The sequence below is a fragment of the Onychomys torridus genome, chromosome 9 (assembly GCF_903995425.1).
Source record: "Onychomys torridus chromosome 9, mOncTor1.1, whole genome shotgun sequence".
Taxonomy (NCBI): domain Eukaryota; kingdom Metazoa; phylum Chordata; class Mammalia; order Rodentia; family Cricetidae; genus Onychomys; species Onychomys torridus.
In genome coordinates, this window is record NC_050451.1 from 40,535,782 (window position 1) to 40,556,374 (window position 20,593).

The 20,593-nt window shown below is 38.6% G+C and overlaps 1 protein-coding gene across 1 annotated transcript; it reads right to left on the reverse strand.

Moving 5' to 3' along the window:
- Window positions 1-3,337: 3,337 nt before the first annotated feature.
- Window positions 3,338-8,450, reverse strand: LOC118590705 (olfactory receptor 4Q3-like). Its single transcript, XM_036198490.1, is given in 3 exon segments — window positions 3,338-4,357; window positions 4,359-4,430; window positions 8,397-8,450. Coding segments are annotated over 3 exon segments (1,146 nt in total).
- Window positions 8,451-20,593: the final 12,143 nt, after the last annotated feature.

A 20,593-nucleotide genomic window follows, 5' to 3' on the forward strand; every position in this document is an offset into this window, starting at 1 on the left:
GTTTATGCAAGTCCCATAACTATATAGTTCTTTGAGAACACTTGATTTTATGCTCTTTATCTAACTACTGGTAAAATAAATGAAGCACAGAGAGGAAATTGATTTTCCCATATTTCATTTTATTGTAAAAACTAGTACAAATTTTCAACTAAAATAATATTGCTATACACATTAAACTATTTTAAAACACAGAATTAATTTAAAAAACAAACATTGAAAAGTGAACAAAAACTTTAAAAATCTTTATTCTTGATAGTAATTTGGACTGTTGAAAATTGCCTTTGCCTATTTTACCCACAGTGAAACTGTCATATCAGACAGAACAGTTACTCTGGCTGTCCTCTTCAGGGAGGTTTGACATGGCAGTTTTGACCACCCTAAGACATTAAATTCAAAGAATCTTTTTAGTTAAAAAAAAAAGTAGTCTGTATGAAGACATTTACACTAAAAAAAATGGACTCTGCATAGGGAAGCTAAAGGTGGTTATTTATCTATATCCCTTACGTCCTCTCCAAAACCTAAGAAGATCTGCACTAACATCCTCTTCTCTTTCCCCTCTCTGTCTCTCCCACCCCGTCTTACCCTGCTTCCCTATCCTTCTCTCTCTCCAGATTTCTCTAGTCTACAGAGTCTAAGATGCCACAGTTCCTGACCTTAACCTAGCAGGATCCTTTCTGTACCTGAGAGCCGAGAGGAAGACACTCTCAGCAGTTTTTATGCATCATCAGACCCCTGAGGGACTGTGGCAGATGACTGAAAAAGCAGCTAGAGATGATCATTAGGGAGACTAATCTAGACTAACCCCTTTTAATTTAGTGAGAAACTACTTAATAAGTATTCATGTCATTTCCGTAATTATTCCACCTTGTTTCAAGGAATGGGAAACATGTGATACTTCATAACACTACAGAGAACCACTAAACCAGTTGATGAAGTAATTTGTTTGCTTATAAAACTATGGAAACATTTGTCTCCATTTACAAATTGGCTACAACATTGTGAAAGGTGGGAAAATAGAAAAATATTGTTGAAAGTTTATCATTACATTATTTAGTGAATAGAATAAATGTCCTCCCATAATCCAAAAAGTCCTGAAGGAACTTTATTTCAGAGCTAGATAAGCTGGGCCCACCAGATGGCTCCATGGGTAAAAACACTAGTTGCACAAGACAGATGACCTGAGTATAGTCCCCAGAACTCACCATGGAAGGAAAGAAGCAGTTCCCAAAAATCGCTCTGTGACTTCCACACACACCAGGTGGCTCTTGTGCAAATACGCTGGCTCAGATTGTGTACGTACACACAGGCTGATAGTAAATTACCAAACTTTTAAAAGATCTGGATGAAATTTTGAGTGAAAACTTGTAGAGAACTCCTAGAGTGGAAGCTTCTAAACAGATGCTGTAGAAATTAAGTAATCCCTCCATGTGATTTGACTAAATCTGAGAAGAAAAATATTAATTTTATTGTCTAAACTGAGTAGTTTTCTTGGCTGATTGTGGTGATCCTTTTTTTCTGAAAATACCTCTTACACTGTAAGAGACTGGAACCTTTTTCCTAGCCCTCACAGCACAGTTCACAATACACCTTGCAGTGGTCACTTACGGCTTAAGACCATTCTCCTGCTGTGTTCTCAGCCAGTCTGTTTAATTTGTTGTCATTAAGAGAACAGTGTGACAACCAAATTTATTTACCTTACATTTCTCAGCTTTAATAAACCAAAGATGATACATAGCTTGAATCTTAAGTTATGAATTCTTGCATGCCCCTGACTCAGAGCAGAGCAGCTCATGTCTGCCCTCTCTCCCTCTCTCTCTCTCCCTCCCTTCTCTCTCTCTCTCTCTCTCTCTCTCTCTCTCTCTCTCTCTCTCTCTCTCTCTCTCTCTCTCTCTGTGTGTGTGTCTCTCTCTCTCTCTAGCTCTCTGTGTGTGATAGATTCTGTGTGTGACAGAGTGAGAGAAAGAGAGAGAGAGAGAGAGAGGGAGAGAGAGGTGGTAATTTTCTGAAAACAGCCACCAACAGGTCAAAAGCAACCTTATACAAAAATAACTACCATAAATGTTTGAAGCTGCATATAGATATTTCTTGATACCAGTATGTTTGCTATATTGCTTGTTGCCTGAGTCACTGGAGGTCTTTTGGAGTCTGTAACTTACTCACTCGTAAAACTCTGTGAAAGACTTTTGTGAAGTATCCCCCATTCCTTCCTCATATAATATTTTCTGTGTTGTTTAAAAAATACAGAGTAAAGCCCTCTGTTAGAGACACCCAGGAAATCAGTTCAGATCAGGTAAAGGACAGACTGCAGACAAGCCAGAAATCTCAAACTACAGGACTCACTCTTGGTCAAAGTGTGGTCAAAGGACTTACCACCCCAGGGGAAGTGCTTAGCTTTCTTTCCCTAATCGAACAGGGATGTGTTTGGGTGCTTCTGAGGCTATCTTCAATGCATTTAGCTGATGCAGTTGATTATAATTTTTATAATTAATATTGAAAAAGTTAATTAACAGCCCTGAGATCATTTCTAAGAAAGGAAGTTCAATAATACTGCCTACGACTCAAAATGCATTTGTGACCCACCGTTTATAACATGAGCACCTCAGAGGTAAGAAAGGTGCTTTAAAACCCAGGTCTATGTTCTCTTTCTATCTCTTCTTTAGAATGAAACATTAGGAGTAGCTGAACCTCATCAACTTGCCCTCCATGTGAATGAGGACAGGACATCATTTGCAGAGAAAGCTCTACAACAAAGTGCTAGCACATCCCATCATCCTGGTGTTCCCACCTCCTCACACATAAACTTCCTTTATCAAACTGACTTGTGCTTTTAAGATTTGGCAGTGCAGAACACAATTCCCTTCTGAGCATGAGTGCAGAGGGAGTTTAGTGTTTTTAGTCTTTGCTGGAAAGCAGACAAGAGAAACTTACATTACTTAGAAAGAGACTATGGATAGACACCAACTACGGACTGTTAGCAAGAGCAGACAAAAGGCAACTTAATATCTTTTGCCACTTGAACAAAGTTAAGTAGTAAAATAAATTAATGAAATGAAGACTTGCCAGAAGCAAAAGGGTAGAGAGTTGACCTTACAAGGTGTTCTCTAGCCCCATCATGTAATTAATGCTTATCCTCTGTCAGCCAGTAAATGCTCCTGAGTCACACCTTCATATTAACTCCCAACAAAACCACCGATGTCTCACAACTGTTATTGTGTTGTTTTATAATTTTTATGCTGTCTTTTCTTTGATTCCCAGTCTCTAAGGTGGCTTCTAAATATGCACAGATTGAAGTCAGAGCATTCTAAGGAAAGACACTTTATAAGACACCTGGTACATCTCATCCTTTAACAAGGCCATGGGATGTCACTTGCTTCCTTCTCAGCTTTTCGAGAGCTCGCTTCATATCTGCATTTCTGAGTGTGTAGATGAGGGGGTTAAGCATAGGTGTGATCACTGTGTAAAACACAGAGACCACTTTATCCACAGAGAAGGTAGAGAATGGCCTCAAATAGATGAATACACAGGGCACGAAGATCAAGCTGACCACTGTCAGGTGAGAGGCACAGGTGGACAGTGCCTTGCTCTGGCCCCGATGGAGGTGAGTTCTCAGAGTGAGCAGGATGAAAGCATAGGAAAAGAGCAGGACCAAGAAGCAGACAAGAGACAATATGCCACTGTTAGAGACCATCAGCACCTCCACCAAGTATGTGTCCATGCAGGCCAGCTTGATGACCTGGGGGATGTCACAGTAGAAGTTGTCCAATTCATTGGGTCCACAAAAAGGCAGCTGGATGACAATTATGAGCTGTGTAATAGAGTGGATGAAACCTCCACACCAGCAGGCAAACACCAACTGAAGACGCAGGTGGCTATTCATGACAGCCAGGTAGTGCAGAGGGTTGCATATGGCGACATACCTATCATAGGCCATTACAGTCAGCAGAAACATCTCACTGGCTCCCAGAAAGTGGAGGAAGAAGATCTGGGCCAGGCATCCTGAAAATGATATCGTCTTCTCCTTCTGTAGGAAATCTCCTAGCATTTTGGGGACAGCAACACAGCTCAGGCATAGGTCAATGAAAGACAGGTGGCTTAGGAAATAGTACATGGGGGACTGGAGCAGGTGAGCATCAGCCTGTACCACCAACACTATCAAAAGGTTTCCCAGGACAATAACAACATAAATCAATAAAAATGCTAGGAAGAGAAATAACTGCAGCTCCCAGGAAGATGACAGGCCCAGAAGTACAAATCGTGACACCTCAGACCTGTTTTCACTTTTCTTCAAGCCCAGGATATCGAACAACCTAGGGTAAGAAAAATTAAATTGGATCAAGTTAATTCAACTAGACAAAAATGGAAAAATTGTGAAAAAGTACTTCTTGCTCATCTGTAGGTAGACTATGTAGCAGACATTCAACAATATTACACTGAAAACATGAATAAAGAACTGCTTTATTCTACAAAAGTGTAATTATTCTCTCCTCCCCCGCCACCTCTCATCCTCCTTATCTTCCTGCCATAGAATTATTCCACTGATAGAGAAATAGAAGCTCTATGTCTGGAAGAGACAATGTTGTCCAAAACCAGCTCTGGGAAAATCCAAAATGAGGTGAGACTTGTGTTTTCTTTTTTTGATACACAGGTTTTCATACTTTAAAAAAGTATTACGTTACTTACCTATTTTGTGTGGGGGGCTGTATGAACGTGTGTGGGCATATGTGTGCCAAAGAATACATAGGAAGGTCAAAGGGCAATGTTTGGAAGTCAGTACTCTCTGCCACATGGATCACAGTGACACAACCCAGGCAGCTGTCACTTCCACCTGCTTGCGATCGCACTGGCTCAAGGTTTGTATTTTCCTATTCCTACTGACCCACTCAATATGTAGTTCTTTTGAGAAACTCAAGGAATTTGCTTAATAAAATAATGTATATTGGACGTAGAAAAATGATATAGAACATGCAGAAAGGTGTCCAAATTTCTAAGAGAAAAAATTTTAATAACAAGAAATCTTTCTCCAAAATATTATGCAGATGAAGGGAGAATTTGCGAGTGGCGTAGCTTTGGATGCATGTCTGCCACTGTGACTGTCCCCCCTCCAGAGAGCTCTACAGTTCAAAAAGTCATGGAAGCAATGGCCTCGCTTTATAGAACAAGCTAGAAAATAAAACAGGAAAACTACAAGATGGAAAAGTATTTGCTTTCATGTGTGCAGACACTAAAGCTGTGCTGCTGCACAGGGATTCCATTCTTCTTTTAGTGTATCAAGAGTGAAAGTTTCTTGAGCAAATAGCCCCTGGATGGCTTTTTTGTTGTTTTTGTTGTTGTAGTTTTGTGTGTTTTGTGGAGGGAGTTTAAAATGTTTAGTTAAGAGGAATCAAGGATTTATTATAATTATAAATATAATTTCTAACACCATAGAGTATAAACTAGAAAAAAATATAATAAAGAAAAATATAAAATAAATAACATATACCTATATTATATGTATAAACATATACATACAAATCTCTAACATATATATATGTTATATATACACATAGTCAGATTTATGGGTTGATGAGATGGTTGTTTCCAAGTCCAATGAGCTGTAATCAACCCCAGGACCCACATGGTGAAAGGAAATTGTCATCTGACCTCTATACATGTACTGTGCCACATATACCCATCATCACCCACATAGACACACGTTCACATACAAAATAAAAGCTGTAATTTACATTTTTTATGCTGAAGCATTTCTGTGAAGTTTTATCCCAATAGGAAAGTGTAATGTATTGGTTTTTTTATTTCAAAAGAATAGGTCTACACAGGGATGACCTTGTACTAAAGTAGGTAAGATTAAAATTAAATCATAAGGGTAGATTAAATAAGAATGTATAAATGTATTAAAATGTATATGACTACAAGCCATTTTAAGCCTTAATTAATGATATACTTTTTTAAAAGTAATATTTAATCTTAAGGAATTTCAGTGCTATTCATATTTAGATAGTTTCTAAGTTTTATTGTAATAACAGTTATCTAAGAATGCTATCAAATTTTTATACTTAAAAAAGATAAAATAGTATCATTTGTAAGTATTTGATTACTCAAGTTATTATTGGTTATTTGAATTATAGTTAAGATATGGACTAGATTATGGTTTTCATAGATTTTTTTTGCAGATTCAAGACATGCCATGCTTTCAGGTAATATAAACCATAATACCAACAATGTCCAGTTTACTTATATTTAGTAAAATTAATGTGTTTCCTAAAAATATCTTGCAACTTCTATGTTTCTTAAAATTTCTACTCACAGAAAGGAAATGAGCCTCTGAATGTCCTGTGAGGGATACAAGCAATATTATATCCTTTAACATGAGAGAATGCCTACCAATAAGATCATCTTCCACAACATACTTTATCTCTCCAAGAATGAAAGGAGCACAGCCATTCTGGAGAGAAGAATAAAGCTTCCTAAAAAAATAAAAATTAGACTATCATATGATCCTAACTCCCCTTGACTGAGTGTATATCTAAAAGAAGTGAAATCAAGATCTGAGGAGATTTCTGCTCTCTCAGGTTCACTGCAACAGCATCAATAAAAGATGAAGAATAAAAACAATCTAACACCCCATAAGCTGATGAATGGATAAAGACATATACACAAAAGCATAGCTTTTAAAGGAAGGTGAAATTCTGTCCTTTGAAATGACATAGATAGAACTGGAGAAAATTACATAAGTGAAATAAGCCAGGCAAGGAAAATGTTCCTGATCTTACTCACATTTGGAATCTACAAGATTTATCTCATAGACAGAATGGTGACTGTCAGAGGTCAGAGGAGGTGTGTGTGTGTGTGTGTGTGTGTGTGTGTGTGTGTGTGAGTGTGAGAGAGAGAGAGAGAGAGAGAGAGAGAGAGAGAGAGAGAGAGAGAGAGAGAGATGGGGAAAGGTTCATTTGATTGTTGAGTACGTAGTTTTAATTAAATAAAAGTAAATTCTGGTATTCAATAAACAAAATGCACTGTCTCCTTCATAAAGCTAAAAGGTATGTTGAACATTTTCACACTAAAAAAAAAAATTGTTCTAGAAAATGGTTATAATTAGCCTGATCTGCATTACACAGTGCACACATATATCTAAGCATCATGCTTTCCCCTTAATAAGCATGCTTTCCATGATTTGTGTATAAGTTAAAAGTAAATGTGATTTCAAAGTTTCCCTTCCTAAATTCTACAGGACTGAGGCAAATAAAAAATAAAGATTTCAGCTTTGTTATCCCATTCCAGCCTATCAGTCATTTCATGCTGCATACCCTAGGAATAACACGAATTTTCAAAACTCAGCTAAATGTGTTAGCATTGCATTTACATATATCAAAGAGTAAAAACTTTTAATAGTAAATGTGTGTTTAGGGAAAGACCCCATTACATGGAGGAAAGAAAACAAAGGAATCTCTTCAAATGGTCCAGGTACTTACTAAAAGGTAGGCAGCTGATCTCTGACCTTTCTTTCTAAACAGAGATCTAAGGGCCGGGAGATGGCTCAGCAGTTAAGAGTGCTGACTTCTCTTCTAGAGGAACAACATTCCCTCCCCAGCTCTCACATGGTGGCTAACAACCACCTGCAACTCCAGCTCCAGGAGATACAACACCATCTTCTGGATTCCATGGACCCTGAAAATTGTTTTCTGAGATTAAAATGATAAATACCAAAGATTAAAAGAGTAAAACACAAAAAGCATTTTAAGAGAATCTAAAGCAGAAAGGAGACCAAGGAATGAGTGTAGTTTGCATAAATATGTATAATGAACTTACATCATTGCTTATGGGGAACAATGGGCTTTGATGAAAAGAATTTGGTATCTTGATATTCATCACACTTGTATTGGAGAATGCAGTCTCAGGCTAAGGAACACTAATCTTCAAATGACCATCCCAGCAGCCAAGACTGTGTCTTAACAACTTCCTTTTAAGCCAATCTCTAGTTAAATGATGGCTGTGCAGATTAGACACATCCCTCTCCCTAGGGCTCTGGCTCTATATGAGATTCTTATGGTCATTACATCACTGCTCAGCCTAATGAGCCCTGAGATTCCCTGGGCTGCTGTTTGACTTAATGGCATCTCAGCTCTTGCTAGAAAGCTGACCTGCAACCTGTAGGCTCCAAAACTCCCATGCCTGAGGCATAAACCAGCCCAATTTTTTAAATTTTCTTTGGACTGATTAATTTGGAACTTTATCTGCCTACCAATTTCCATGTCTCAGTCTCTGCCTGGATGAAAAGCCTGCCTGGTTTTAACTCAACAGTGTTCCTGAATTGATACAAGTTGAAGTATCAACACCAGGCTACCTGGAAACTGTAGAAGAAACACATCCTTCATAATGCTACAGAGCTCAATTCATACCTGAGTGTCTGCTAAAACCTCAAGCAGCTTGCCTATGGTCATATACTTACGCATTTATTTAAAAAATAACAGCTGTTATTCTTAGTGATTGAAATGTTTTATAAGCTGCTTTCCTCAAGGTATAATTTTTCACATTTTTAGTTAAAATGGAATTACAAAGCCAGTTCAAATAATATGTAAAATGTTACTTTATATACTCAATATAAAATGAACAATGAAATTTAAAAATAAGTTAAATAGAATTCAGTTAATACCATGAGGAGAAATGTAACTTTGGCTCTTTACTACCACACATAGAAAAAAATAACAAAACATAAGCAGTCTCCAAAAATTCTATTTCACAAGTTTTTTCTCATTGTACTTAAATTTCATTTATCTGTATTTTTGTATATATGCATAACAGGTACACATAAGAAAAGTAAATTTTCTTCTCATAAATATAGCAAATAACATTCAATCACTAGGAAAGCCTAAGTCATAGTATATCTGAGGGTCACATAAGTGGTTGAGGAGTACACCTTCAATTGCATTTTTGATCTCAGAAATGTCTTTTTAAGGCATTTGACAAAATCCAACACCGCTTCATGATAAAGGTCTTAGAGCAATTAGGAATACAGGGAACATACCTAAACATAAAAAAGGCAATCTACAGCAAGCCAAAAGCCAACATCAAATTAAATGGAGAGAAACTCAAAGCAATACCACTAAAATCAGGAACAAGGTAAGGCTGTCCCCTCTCCCCATACTTATTCAATATACTACTTGAAGTTCTAGCCAGAGCTATAAGACAACATAAGGAGATTAAGGGGATACAAATTGGAAAGGAAGAAGTCAAGCTTTCCCTATTTGCAGATAACATGATAGTATACATGAGTGACCCCAAAAATTCAACCAAGGAACTGATACAGCTAATAAAAACCTTCAGCAACGTAGCAGGATACAAGATCAACTCAAAGAAATCAGTAACCCTACTATATACAATAGACAAACAGGGTGAGAAGGAAATCAGAGATACATCACCCTTTACAATAGCCACAAATGATATAAAATACCTTGGGGATACTCTAACTAAGCATGTGAAGGACCTATATGACAAGAACTTTAAGTCCCTGAAAAAAAGAAATTGAAGAAGATGTCAGAAAATGGAAAGATCTCCCATGATCATGGATAGGCAGGATTAACATAGTAAAAATGGTGATCTTACCAAAAGCAATCTACAGATTCAATGCAATCCCGATCAAATTACCAACACAATTCTTCACAGATCTGGAAAGAATAATACTCAACTTCATATGGAAAAACAAAAAACCCAGGATAGCCCAAAGAATCCTGTACAATAAAACAACATCTGGAGGCATCACAATCCCTGACCTCAAGCTCTACTACAGAGCTACAGTGATTAAAACAGCTTGGTACTGGCATAAAAACCGACATGTGGACGAATGGAATCGAATTGAAGACCCTGACATTAACCTGCACACCTATGAACATATAATTTTTGACAAAGAAGCAAAAAATGTACAATGGAAAAAAGAAAGCATCTTCAACAAATGGTGCTGGCATAACTGGATGTCAATGTGTAGAAGGCTGCAAATAGATCCATATCTGTCACCATGCACAAAACTTAAGTCCAAGTGGATCGAAGACCTCATCATAAATCCAGTTACTCTGAACCTGATAGAAGAGAAATTAGGAAGTCCTCATGAATGAATTGGCACCGGAGATCACTTTCTAAATATAACACCAGTAGCACAGACACTGAGAGAAACAATCAATCAATGGGACCTATTGAAACTGAGAAGCTTTTGTAGAGCAAAGGACACAGTCAACAAGACAAAGCGACAGCCTACAGAATGGGAAAAGGTCTTCACCAACCCCATATCTGACAGAGTGCTGATATCCAGAATATATAAAGAACTCAAGGAATTAGACATCAAAACGCCCAACAGTCCAATTAAGAAATGGGCTATGAACTAAACAGAGAATTCTCCACAGAGGAAGTTCAAATGCCTGAAAGACATTTAAGGAATTGCTCAACGTCCCTAATTATCCGGGAAATGCAAATCAAGACGACTCTGAGATACCACCTTACACTTGTCAGAGTGGCTAAGATCAAAAACACAGAAGACAGCTTATGCTGGAGAGGATGTGGAGCAAGGGGAACTCTCCTCCACTGCTGGTGGGAATGCAAGCTTGTACAGCAACTTTGGAAATCAACATGACACTTCCTTAGAAAATTGGGAATCCATCTCCTCCAAGACCCAGCTATAGCACTCTTGGGCATATACCCAAGGAATGCTCAATCATACCACAAGGGCATTTGCTCATCTATGTTCATATCAGCATTGTTTGTAATAGCCAGAGCCTGGAAACAACCTAGATGCCCTTCAACTGAAGAATGGATAAAAAAAATATGATACATATACACAATGGAGTACTACTCAGCAGAGAAAAACAATGACATCATGAGATTTGCAGGCAAATGGATGGATCTAGAAAAAATCATCCTGAGTGAGGTAACCCAGACTCAGAAAGACAAACATGGTATGTACTCACTCATAGGAGGATACTAGATATAAAACAAAGATGACTAGACTGCTACACAACTCGAGGGAGGCTACCTAGAAAACGGGACCCTAGGAAAGACACAGAGATCACACAATGACAGAAAAATGGATGAGATCTACATGAACAACCTGGATGACAGTGGGAATGATGAAGGGCAAGATTTGAGGGAAAGAAAGCTTAGGGGAGCAGAAGATCCCAGCTGGATCAAGAACAGAAAGGGAGAACAAGGAATAACAGACCATGATAAATGAAGACCACATGAGAACAGGAATAAGCAGAGTGCTGGAGAAATTCCCCAGAAATTCACAATGATATATCCCCGCTGGCAGTGGTCGAGGGAGGCCTGATCTGACCTAGTCTGGTGATCAGATGACTAAACACCCTAACAGTCGTCTTGGAACTCTCATCCAAAAACTGATGGAAGTGGATGCAGAGAATCTCGGCCAGGCCCCAGGTGGAGCTCTAGGTGTCCAACTGTCAAGAAGGAGGAGGGACTGCAAGAGCGTGAATTGTTGAATCCAAGATTGCAAAAAGCACAGGGACAAATAGCCAATGGAATGGAAGCACATGGATTATGAACCAATGGCTGTGGAGCCCCCAGCTGGATCATGCCCTCTAGAATAGTGAGACAATTGAATAGCTTGATCTGTTTGGGAGGTACCCAGTCTGTAGGACCAGGACCTGTCCTTGGTTCATGAGCTGGGTGTTTGGAACCTTGGGCTTACACAGGGGTATATGCTCAGCCTGGAAGGAGGAGACTGGACCTGCCTGTACTGAATCCACCAGGTTTAAATGAGTCCCCAGACGTGTATTGGTCCTGGAGGACATGGGAATGGAGAGGACAGGTTGGCGGGAAGGTGAGGGTGGGGGCGGGAGTGGGGAGGACAGGGCAACCCATGGCTGATGTATAAAATTAAAACACATAAAATAATAATAATAATAATAATAATAATAATAATAATAATAATAAAAACAGAACAAACAACAACCCCCAAAGAAAGTGTGCAGGAAAAGGTAATGAAGATCAAGACTGAAATGAATTAAATAGAAACAAAAAATCCAAAGAATGAATGCAATGAAGAACTGGTTCTTTGAAAACAGTGACAAAACTTTAGCAAAGTTAACCAAGAGAAAAAGAAAATGGATACAAATTAATAATAATAGACCTAAGAGAAACATTCCAACTGACACAGAGGAAATTCAGACTCATAAGGGTGTACTTTAAAAATCTATTATTTTACCAAAGCAGAAAATCTAAAGAAATGGACAAATTTCTAGATACACATGACCTACAAAAGATATGTCAAAATGAAATGCATAAAATAAGTAGAACTGTATTACCCAATGAGATAGAAGCAATTTAAAATCTCCCAACTAAAAAAAAATAAATAAACATACAAACTAAAACACAACTACATGAATACAGTGAAGAATCATTCCAGACCTTCAAAGAAGGAATAAAACCAATACTCTTCAAATAATTCCAGAGAACATAAGTGAACACTTTTAAACTCTTATTAGGAAGCTAACACCACACTGATACCAAAACCACATGAAGACCCAACAAAGAATATTATACTTCAGTTTTCTGATGAACAAGGACATAGAAATTTTCAATAAAATACTTGCACAGAGGATTCAAGAACAGATAAAATGATGATCCACGAAGATCAAGACTGCTCCATTACAGAGATGGAGGAATGGATCAACAAATGTAAATGAATAAGTGGCATCTGCCATGGAAATGGACTCAAACAAACCACAGAAGCCTATGTTGGATGCAAAAAAGACTTGAAAAAAATCATCTCTCCAGCCCAAGAACTAAGAGTTTCATTAGCAACATTGGGGGGGGGGAGAGTTAGTTTATAAACTTTTTTTCTTTTTAAAAATTTTAATTTTGAGATTATAATATAATTACATTCCTATCTTCCCTTTGGATATTACACAATATATTTATATTATATTCAAACTCCTTCACTCAACTACTCTAAAATTCACCCCACCTCTTGTAGTGTAATAGTTTTCTCCAAGATTGAAGCACTCCATCCTGCCAAGAAACTTTTTAAGCAAGAAGGTAAACAACTCAAAATACCTCTAGGGGGGCTGGGGATTTAGCTCAGGGGTAGAGTGCTTGCCTAGCAAGCACAAGGCCCTGGGTTCCATCCTCAGCTCTGAAAAAAAAAAAAAAAAAAAAAAAAAAAAAAAAAAAAACCACTCTAGGAAGTCTTTAAAACTAACCGAATTTACTTCCCTCCTGCCTCCCAGACTAAACAGGCCAAGGTGCAAATAAGACTGAGAGCACACTAGAAGCAGAAACTAGCCTGGAAGAAGTTTAGACCAACTGAGGCCCTTGGAAGGGACAGTCTCTGACATGTTGAGCTGCCTGAAGTCTGTGTAGTGTGCTCCAGGTTCCGGTCTTCCGTGAGCTCTCACCGGTGATGAGGTGGGCTTTCATGACATAGCTATCTTTTGAGTCATTTCTTCTCATATAAGTAAACCCTCACCCATACTCTCTTGGACATAACCCTGATAAAACTCACTGGTTCATCAAACTGGATGTTGGTGGCACTGTACTTTGGTCTGGCATGGGTTCTCTATCTAGGGTGAATAACATGCGTGTTATATCTCCTCAGGAAAAGCTTTATCAGACAGTACCTCCCTATCCACCCAGCTTTCTGTCCTTTGTTTTCCAACCCATCAAATTCAATTTGTGTTGTTCAAAAGTTCTTTCCCCTGGAGCATGGCCAAATACTAGAGATCACACCCTTAAAAAAAACTAACACTCGCCGTCATAGCAGCTATCAACTGTCAATAGCTCCTCAGCTAGATTTTTTGATCATTTCTCTCCAGACTGGGATTTTGTGTGGCTGAGTTTGTACTGTTATGGGCCTAGGGTTGCTCAGAAAGTCACCATGACAGTGACCACATTTTAATAAGAAAATATATTAAATACTGGCACCAGATGCTCATGGCACTAAGACTTCACCCCAGAGTGCTCCCAAAATACAGCATCTAGTCATATTAGTCCAATGCTTATAAAGTAAAAAACCACAAGATTACATGTGTTCTCACTACCTGTAGGCAAGGTCTAATTTTAACGTATATGTCTTGCAGTCGTCCTAGACATTGAGCAGAGTAACAAAAGTTGATATAGCTGTTAGTTTTATGATCTATCATTTCACTAGAACAGCAAATTTTACAAGATCTGTCAATTTAAGAATCGTCTTCACATTCTGGGGACAAAGGGGAAGTGGGCTGCTAGGGTACAGCCTATACAAACTAGGAGATTACATATTAGAGGCACTTTTTGCTTTTTGGTCTCTGAAGCATAGTAAGTCTAAACGTAATGTTAACCATCATAGTACAAGCCTTGTGCATGTGGTTAAAACCATTATGAGTTGATACGTGCACCTGCCCTGTTGTGTCCATAAAACAGTTTCTCTATAGTCATGAACCACCTCTAGCTCTAACTGCCTTCCTTCTCCTCTGCAGTGACCCTTAAGCCTTTTGGAGGAGACAATGTAATAAGGGTGTATCCTTTATGACAGAGCACTCAAAAGTGTAGTTCTCTGCACATTCACAAGGTGTGAGTCTCTGAGTTAATTGTAGTCTACTGCAAGAAGAGACTTCTCTGGTGGGAGTTTGGATAAGAATGATCCCCATAGGCTCATATGTTTTAACAGTTGGCCATTATGGAATGGCATTACTTGAAAAGGATTAAGACGTTGGCCTTGTTGGAGTAGGTGTGGCCTTATTGGAAGAAGAGTATTACTAGAGGTAGGCTTTGAGGTTTCAAAAGGCCATTCCAGGCCCAGAGTATCTCTCCTCTTGCTGCATTCATATCCAGATGTAGAACTCTAAGCAACCATGTCTGCCTTCATGCCACCATTACCAATGCCATAATGACAATGGACTAAACTCTGAAACTATAATCAAGACCCAATTAAATACTTTCCTTTGTAAGAGTTTTCATGGTAATGGTGTCTCTTCACAGCAATTAAACATTAAGAAGTTGGTACCAGAGAGCAGGGTATCACTGTGAAAGGCCTGACCATGCTGTTTATTGGCAGAATGTGGGCTTTGGGATGTTGGATTAAGAAAGCAGTTAAATGGTTTAAGTGGGTATTAATGGGACATACTAGTAGGGATGTGGAATACAGTAGTGCTGAGAGCAATGTAGATTATGATGGCTCAAGAGATATTCAAGGAAAAAAATATTAGTAAGTAGCCTAGAGGCCATTTTTATGGTATTTTGGTAAAAAAAAAAAAAAATGTGGCTGCTTTCTGTCCTTATCAAAAAAGACTAAATTGAAAAGTTTTTGATTAGTGGTGTTAGTGGAGGAGATTTCAAAACAGCCTAGTATTGACTGTGCTGTGTGGTTATTCATGCCTGCTCTTATGCAGATGTGTAATGAAAAAGAGAAAGCTGAACAAGGAAAAATGCAACATGCATGTTTGAGGAGAAAGGGAGCACTAAGAAGTGTAATGGAGTTAAGTCCAGTGCTTAAGGAGATAAAAAATATTTTTTTTAAAGCCTGGTGCTAAATTTAATAAAGGGAGTTTTGACCTCAAGGCAACATCCTACCCAGCTAAGCTTTCAGCTTGTGAAAAAATGCAAGAAAGGCTTAAACAGTGAAGGAAACCATTGAAAACAGAAAGCTGATGGAAAATATGTGTTTGAATTGAGGGGGCCAAGTTCCAGTCCCAGCAAGCAGAAGAACTTAGTAGCTTTATCCACTTGGTTGTGGGTTCAGAATCAAGGATAAAAGGAAATCCTTGTGGAATTTTTATGCATGGCTAGGGAAAATCACTGAAGCCAAGTGTGTATCATAAGTGTCCCTGCATGGAGGCCCAGAAAGGCCATAGCATAAAGCTGTGAAAGTGAAGCCTGGGTTTCATTGGAGACCCTAAGATGCTGGAGATGCCAGAGATATGGAATACCTGCCAAGGAAAGATGCTAACAGGATGTGAAACCAGCCCAAGAAAGAGAAATGTGTTGTAGTCAACAAAGCTAAAAGGAGTTGGAGATCTGAAGAGCTTTTGTCATCATACATAGAAGTGCAGAGTTTGGAATTTTCCCAGCTCATTTTCTGTCTTATTTTGGTCCAATATTTCCTCACTATGCTCCCTTTCCCCTATTTTGGAATGGTAATATATATCCTGTGTCATTGTATGTTGGAAGTATGTGATCTTTTTTTATTTTGATTTTACAGGGTCTTGTAGTTAAGAGATTTCCTTGAATCTTAGAAAAGATGTTGGACTTGGAAGCAGTCTTAAGTCTGAAAGACTGTGGGGACTTTTAAAGTTAAACTGAATAGTTTTTGCATTGTGATCTGACTATAAGCCTATGGTGTCCAGGGAGTGGAATATGGTGATTTAGATAAGAGTGGCCTCCATAGGCTCATATATTAGAGTGCTTGGTCATCAAGGAGTAGCACTACTTGAGGTGGATTAAGAGGTATGGCCTTGTTGTAGTAGGCATGGCCTTGTTGGGGATGATATGGCCATGTTGGAGGAAGTGTGTCATTAGAGGTAGGTTTTGAGAACCATGCCAGGTCCATTGTCTCTCACTTTCCACTGCCTTTGGATTCAGATGTAGAACTCTACACTACCATATTTGCCTGTGTGTTGCCATGCTCCATGGTAACAGTGGACTAAGTTTGTAAAACTGTGAGCAAGCTCCAGTTAAACACTGAATTAAGAGTTTCCATGGTCACGATGTCTCTTCACAGCAGTGAAACACTGCCTAAGACAATGGGTTTACAGATTAAGTCATTGAGACATAATTTAACAGTAGTAGTTTCTCGCATCTGGCCTGTGGCTTCTCTAGTCACAGGTTATTGGCCTCAATAATTATGATAGATATGGGTTGCATTTTGTGGAACAATACTTCAATACAATCAGAAAGTTGTTGGTTATTTCTATAGTGTTAGTACCATTGTTGCACAAGTGGGCATGTATTGTCAGGACAATTACATTAGATCACATAGTTCACAACAGGATAAGATTGGTGATTATTTTTAACCTCTGTTATTTGCATAGAACCTTCAAGTAGTGTGAAAGCTGTCCAGTGGGGATAAAGCTTCCCAGTCATTACCCACATAATTTCTCCATTTTCTGTGACTAGAGCATGGTGTTTTCACCATTAGAATCTTATCAAAAAGTTCTGGATGGTAAGCTAGAACACTGGCAGTAGCCTGTGATGTTTGGTGGTCTGCTGAAGCCACTAGCAAACAACTCCAATAAAAATAGTCCCTTCTTGGTGCTATATTTTATTTTCAAACTGTGGTGCCCCAGAGGGGTAGTCCCAGCCAACTCTATTTAAACATTTGTGTATGCACTCCTACAGTAAAAGAATTCTATATGACATTTTCAAAATGTCTTTAGCATCAGTTACCTCCCCCACTACTTCTTTCTCTATCCTGCATTCCCATTTCCCACCCCAGTTAACCCTTTGTATTCCAAGTCCCCTCTAAACTTTTGTATTACTTATTCTTCCTTCCCTCTCCTGAAAGAATTATCACCCATCTGGCCCCTTAGTAGATTACTGAACCTTGTGGTTATTACAAATAAAACACATATATCTAAAGAACTAAAGCTAGAACACTTTTTTGTGGGAAAACTTCCAATGTTTCTATGTCTGAGTCTGGACTAACTAACTTAGAATGATCATTTCCAACTCTATTAATTCATCTCAAATTTCATAATTTTCTTTAACAACTGAGTAATAGTCCTCCAAATGTACCACATTTTCATTAATCATTGAGCAGTTGATGGGCATCTATATAGCTTCCATTTCTGACTGCTGGAAATACAACAGCAATCTCCAAGGATGAACAGATAACACTACATTAAAGTGGAGAGTCTTTTGGAAATATGCCCAAAGCCACTAGAGCTGGGCTGTGAGGTAATTTTATTTCTAGCTTTTTGAGGAAGCTCCACACTGATTTATATAATAGCTATAATAGTTTGTACTTCTACTAGACATGAATAAGTGCTTTGATTTCCAAACATTATACCAGTATATTTTGTCAATTATTTTAGATCTGACTGGATTAATATAGCATCTCAAAGTAGTTTTGATTTGCATTTCCCCCGTAGCAAACTATGAAGAATATTTTTCACAATATACATATATAGTTTTATTATCAGTGCATATATATTAGATTGCTTCCTAGGTTATCCAGTCCTCCCCTTTTATTGAAAATAGATTAGTTTCTTATGTAATATATCCTGATTAGTTTTACCTCTCTCTACTCTTCCCAGTTCCTCCATACCTCTCCACCAATCCAGATTCAATCCCTGTCTGTCTCTCATTAGAAAAGAATAGGCTTCTAAGAGATAACAACAAAATAAAATATAAGATTTAAAAAATCACATTGATAGTAGACAAGGCAAACCATCATAAGGAAAATAGCCCCAAGAGAAAGCGCAAGAATCAGAAACCCATTCATTTACACACTCAGGAGTCCCATAAAATTATTAAACTGAAAGCTACAATATATACACAGAGGACCTGGTGCAGACCTGTGTCTGCCCTGTGCTTGCTGCTTCAGTCTCTGTGAGATCATATGAGCTTTGTTCAGTTGATTTAGATGGCCTTATTCTCCTGGTGTCCTGCAGTTCCTCTGGTTCATAACTCTTTCCACTTCCTCTTACATGGGCTTTCATGAGCTCCAAAGATAGGCATTTGATGAAGACATGCCATTGAGAGCTGTTTGTTCCAAGTTCTCTCTCTCTCTCTCTCTCTCTCTCTCTCTCTCTCTCTCTCTCTCTCAGGGGGGGGGGTTGTGTGTGGCTGTGGGTCTCTGTATTTGTTCCCATCTGCTGCATGAGTAAGCTTCTCTGATGATGGATAAATAAGGCGCTGATTTATGAGTACAGCAGAGTTTCATTAGAAGTCATTTTCTATTACTTAAATAAAAGACCAATAGTATTTGGTATTACCCTAGGTTCTTGGTCACCCAAGCACTGTCAGGACTGTTGGGTAAGGGTTCCATCTCATGGAATGGGCATTAAGTCAAATCAGATATTGGTTGATTACTCCGAAAGCTTTGTGTCACCATTGCCCTAGTACATTTTGCAGGAAGGATAGCACTGTAGAGCAAAGGTTTTGTGGCTGGGTTGGTGTGTATGTTTCCCTTTTGGTAGAGCTCAAAGTAACTTCCTGTACCAAAGACACTAGAGCATAGGGGTTAAGGTTCTACATAGACACCAGCTCAACCTCTCCATGTATAATGTGTTGTGTGGGTGTTGTCTTCAGCAACGGGGCCTTGATGTCAATTTGTAGAAAGCAATCTTAGCACATATCAGCTCTGACCTGTTGAAGGGTTCTTGAGAGGAGGATAGAGGAATCAGGAAGTATTAGATAAAAATATAGACTAGATGAAGAGAAAGACAGACACATGGGATAGCACTGGGATGGCCCTGGGTCAATATCCAGTTGCCCGGAGTTTTATTCTAACGGGCTTTTTATACACTACCAAGGGAAAAGGCAAAAGACTTCCCCATTTCAAGATCAAAGCATGATGTACAGTCAAGTGTAGACCCTTCAAAACACCTAGTAACCATGCCCTTGGCCAAATCATCCCATTGTGCAGCCCTCAGATTCTCTGACCTTGAGTAAGGCCTTATTAGGGAGCCTATGTGAGGCTCCACATAATCTATTGTCTTGGCAATAGCCTGGGTTGTTTGGGGGTTTCTGTGAGACTCCTTTGGCCAAAAACTCAATTGTATGTAACCTAGTCTTGGTACTAGAAGCTTCAGTTAGTGACAAGAGATGGCCAGTCGAGACTGTGTCTCTCCCATTATTTGGAAACTTCATTAGGATCACCTTCATATATTTTAGGAAGTTTTGACTGCACTAAGGTTTTACTATCACCCCTCAAATGCAAGTCAATTCTAGCAGTGTCTCCCCACAATCCCTCCCTCAACACAATCTCCTGTCCCCTCCCCATCTGACCTTCCCATTCCTGTCCCACCCCCACTCCAAGTCCACACATAAAATCTATTTTATTTAATCTCTCAGGGAAATGCATGTGTGTTGCCCCACCCAGACTCTTCCTCTATATCTAACCTTTATGGGTCTACAGATTGTAGTTTGAATACCATTTATTTAAATGCTAATATTCACATATAAAAGAATACATACCATATTTATCTTTCTGGTTCTGTGTTACCTCACTCAGGATGATTTTTTTCTAGTTTCATCCATTGGCCTACAAATTTCAAGATGATTTTTTTAACAGCTGAATAATACTCCATTGTGTAAATGTACCACATTTTCTTTATCCATTCTTCAGTTGAGGGGCATCTAGGTTGTTTTCCATTTCTGGCTATTATTAATAGAATGGCAATTAACATGGTTTAGCCAGTGTCCTTATGGTAGGATTAAAAGTCCTCTGGGTATATGTACATCAGTGGTATAGCTGGATCTTGAAGTATATCAGTTCACTTCCTCCTGAGAAACAGCCACACTGAATTCTATAATAGCTATTCAAAGTTGAACTTCCACCAGCAATGGATGAGTGTTCCCCTTATTCCACATCTTTGCCATCAGGAGTTGTCTCTTCTGTTACTGGTTTTAGCTATTCTAACAGGTGTAAGATGGAATCTCAAAGTTTGGATTT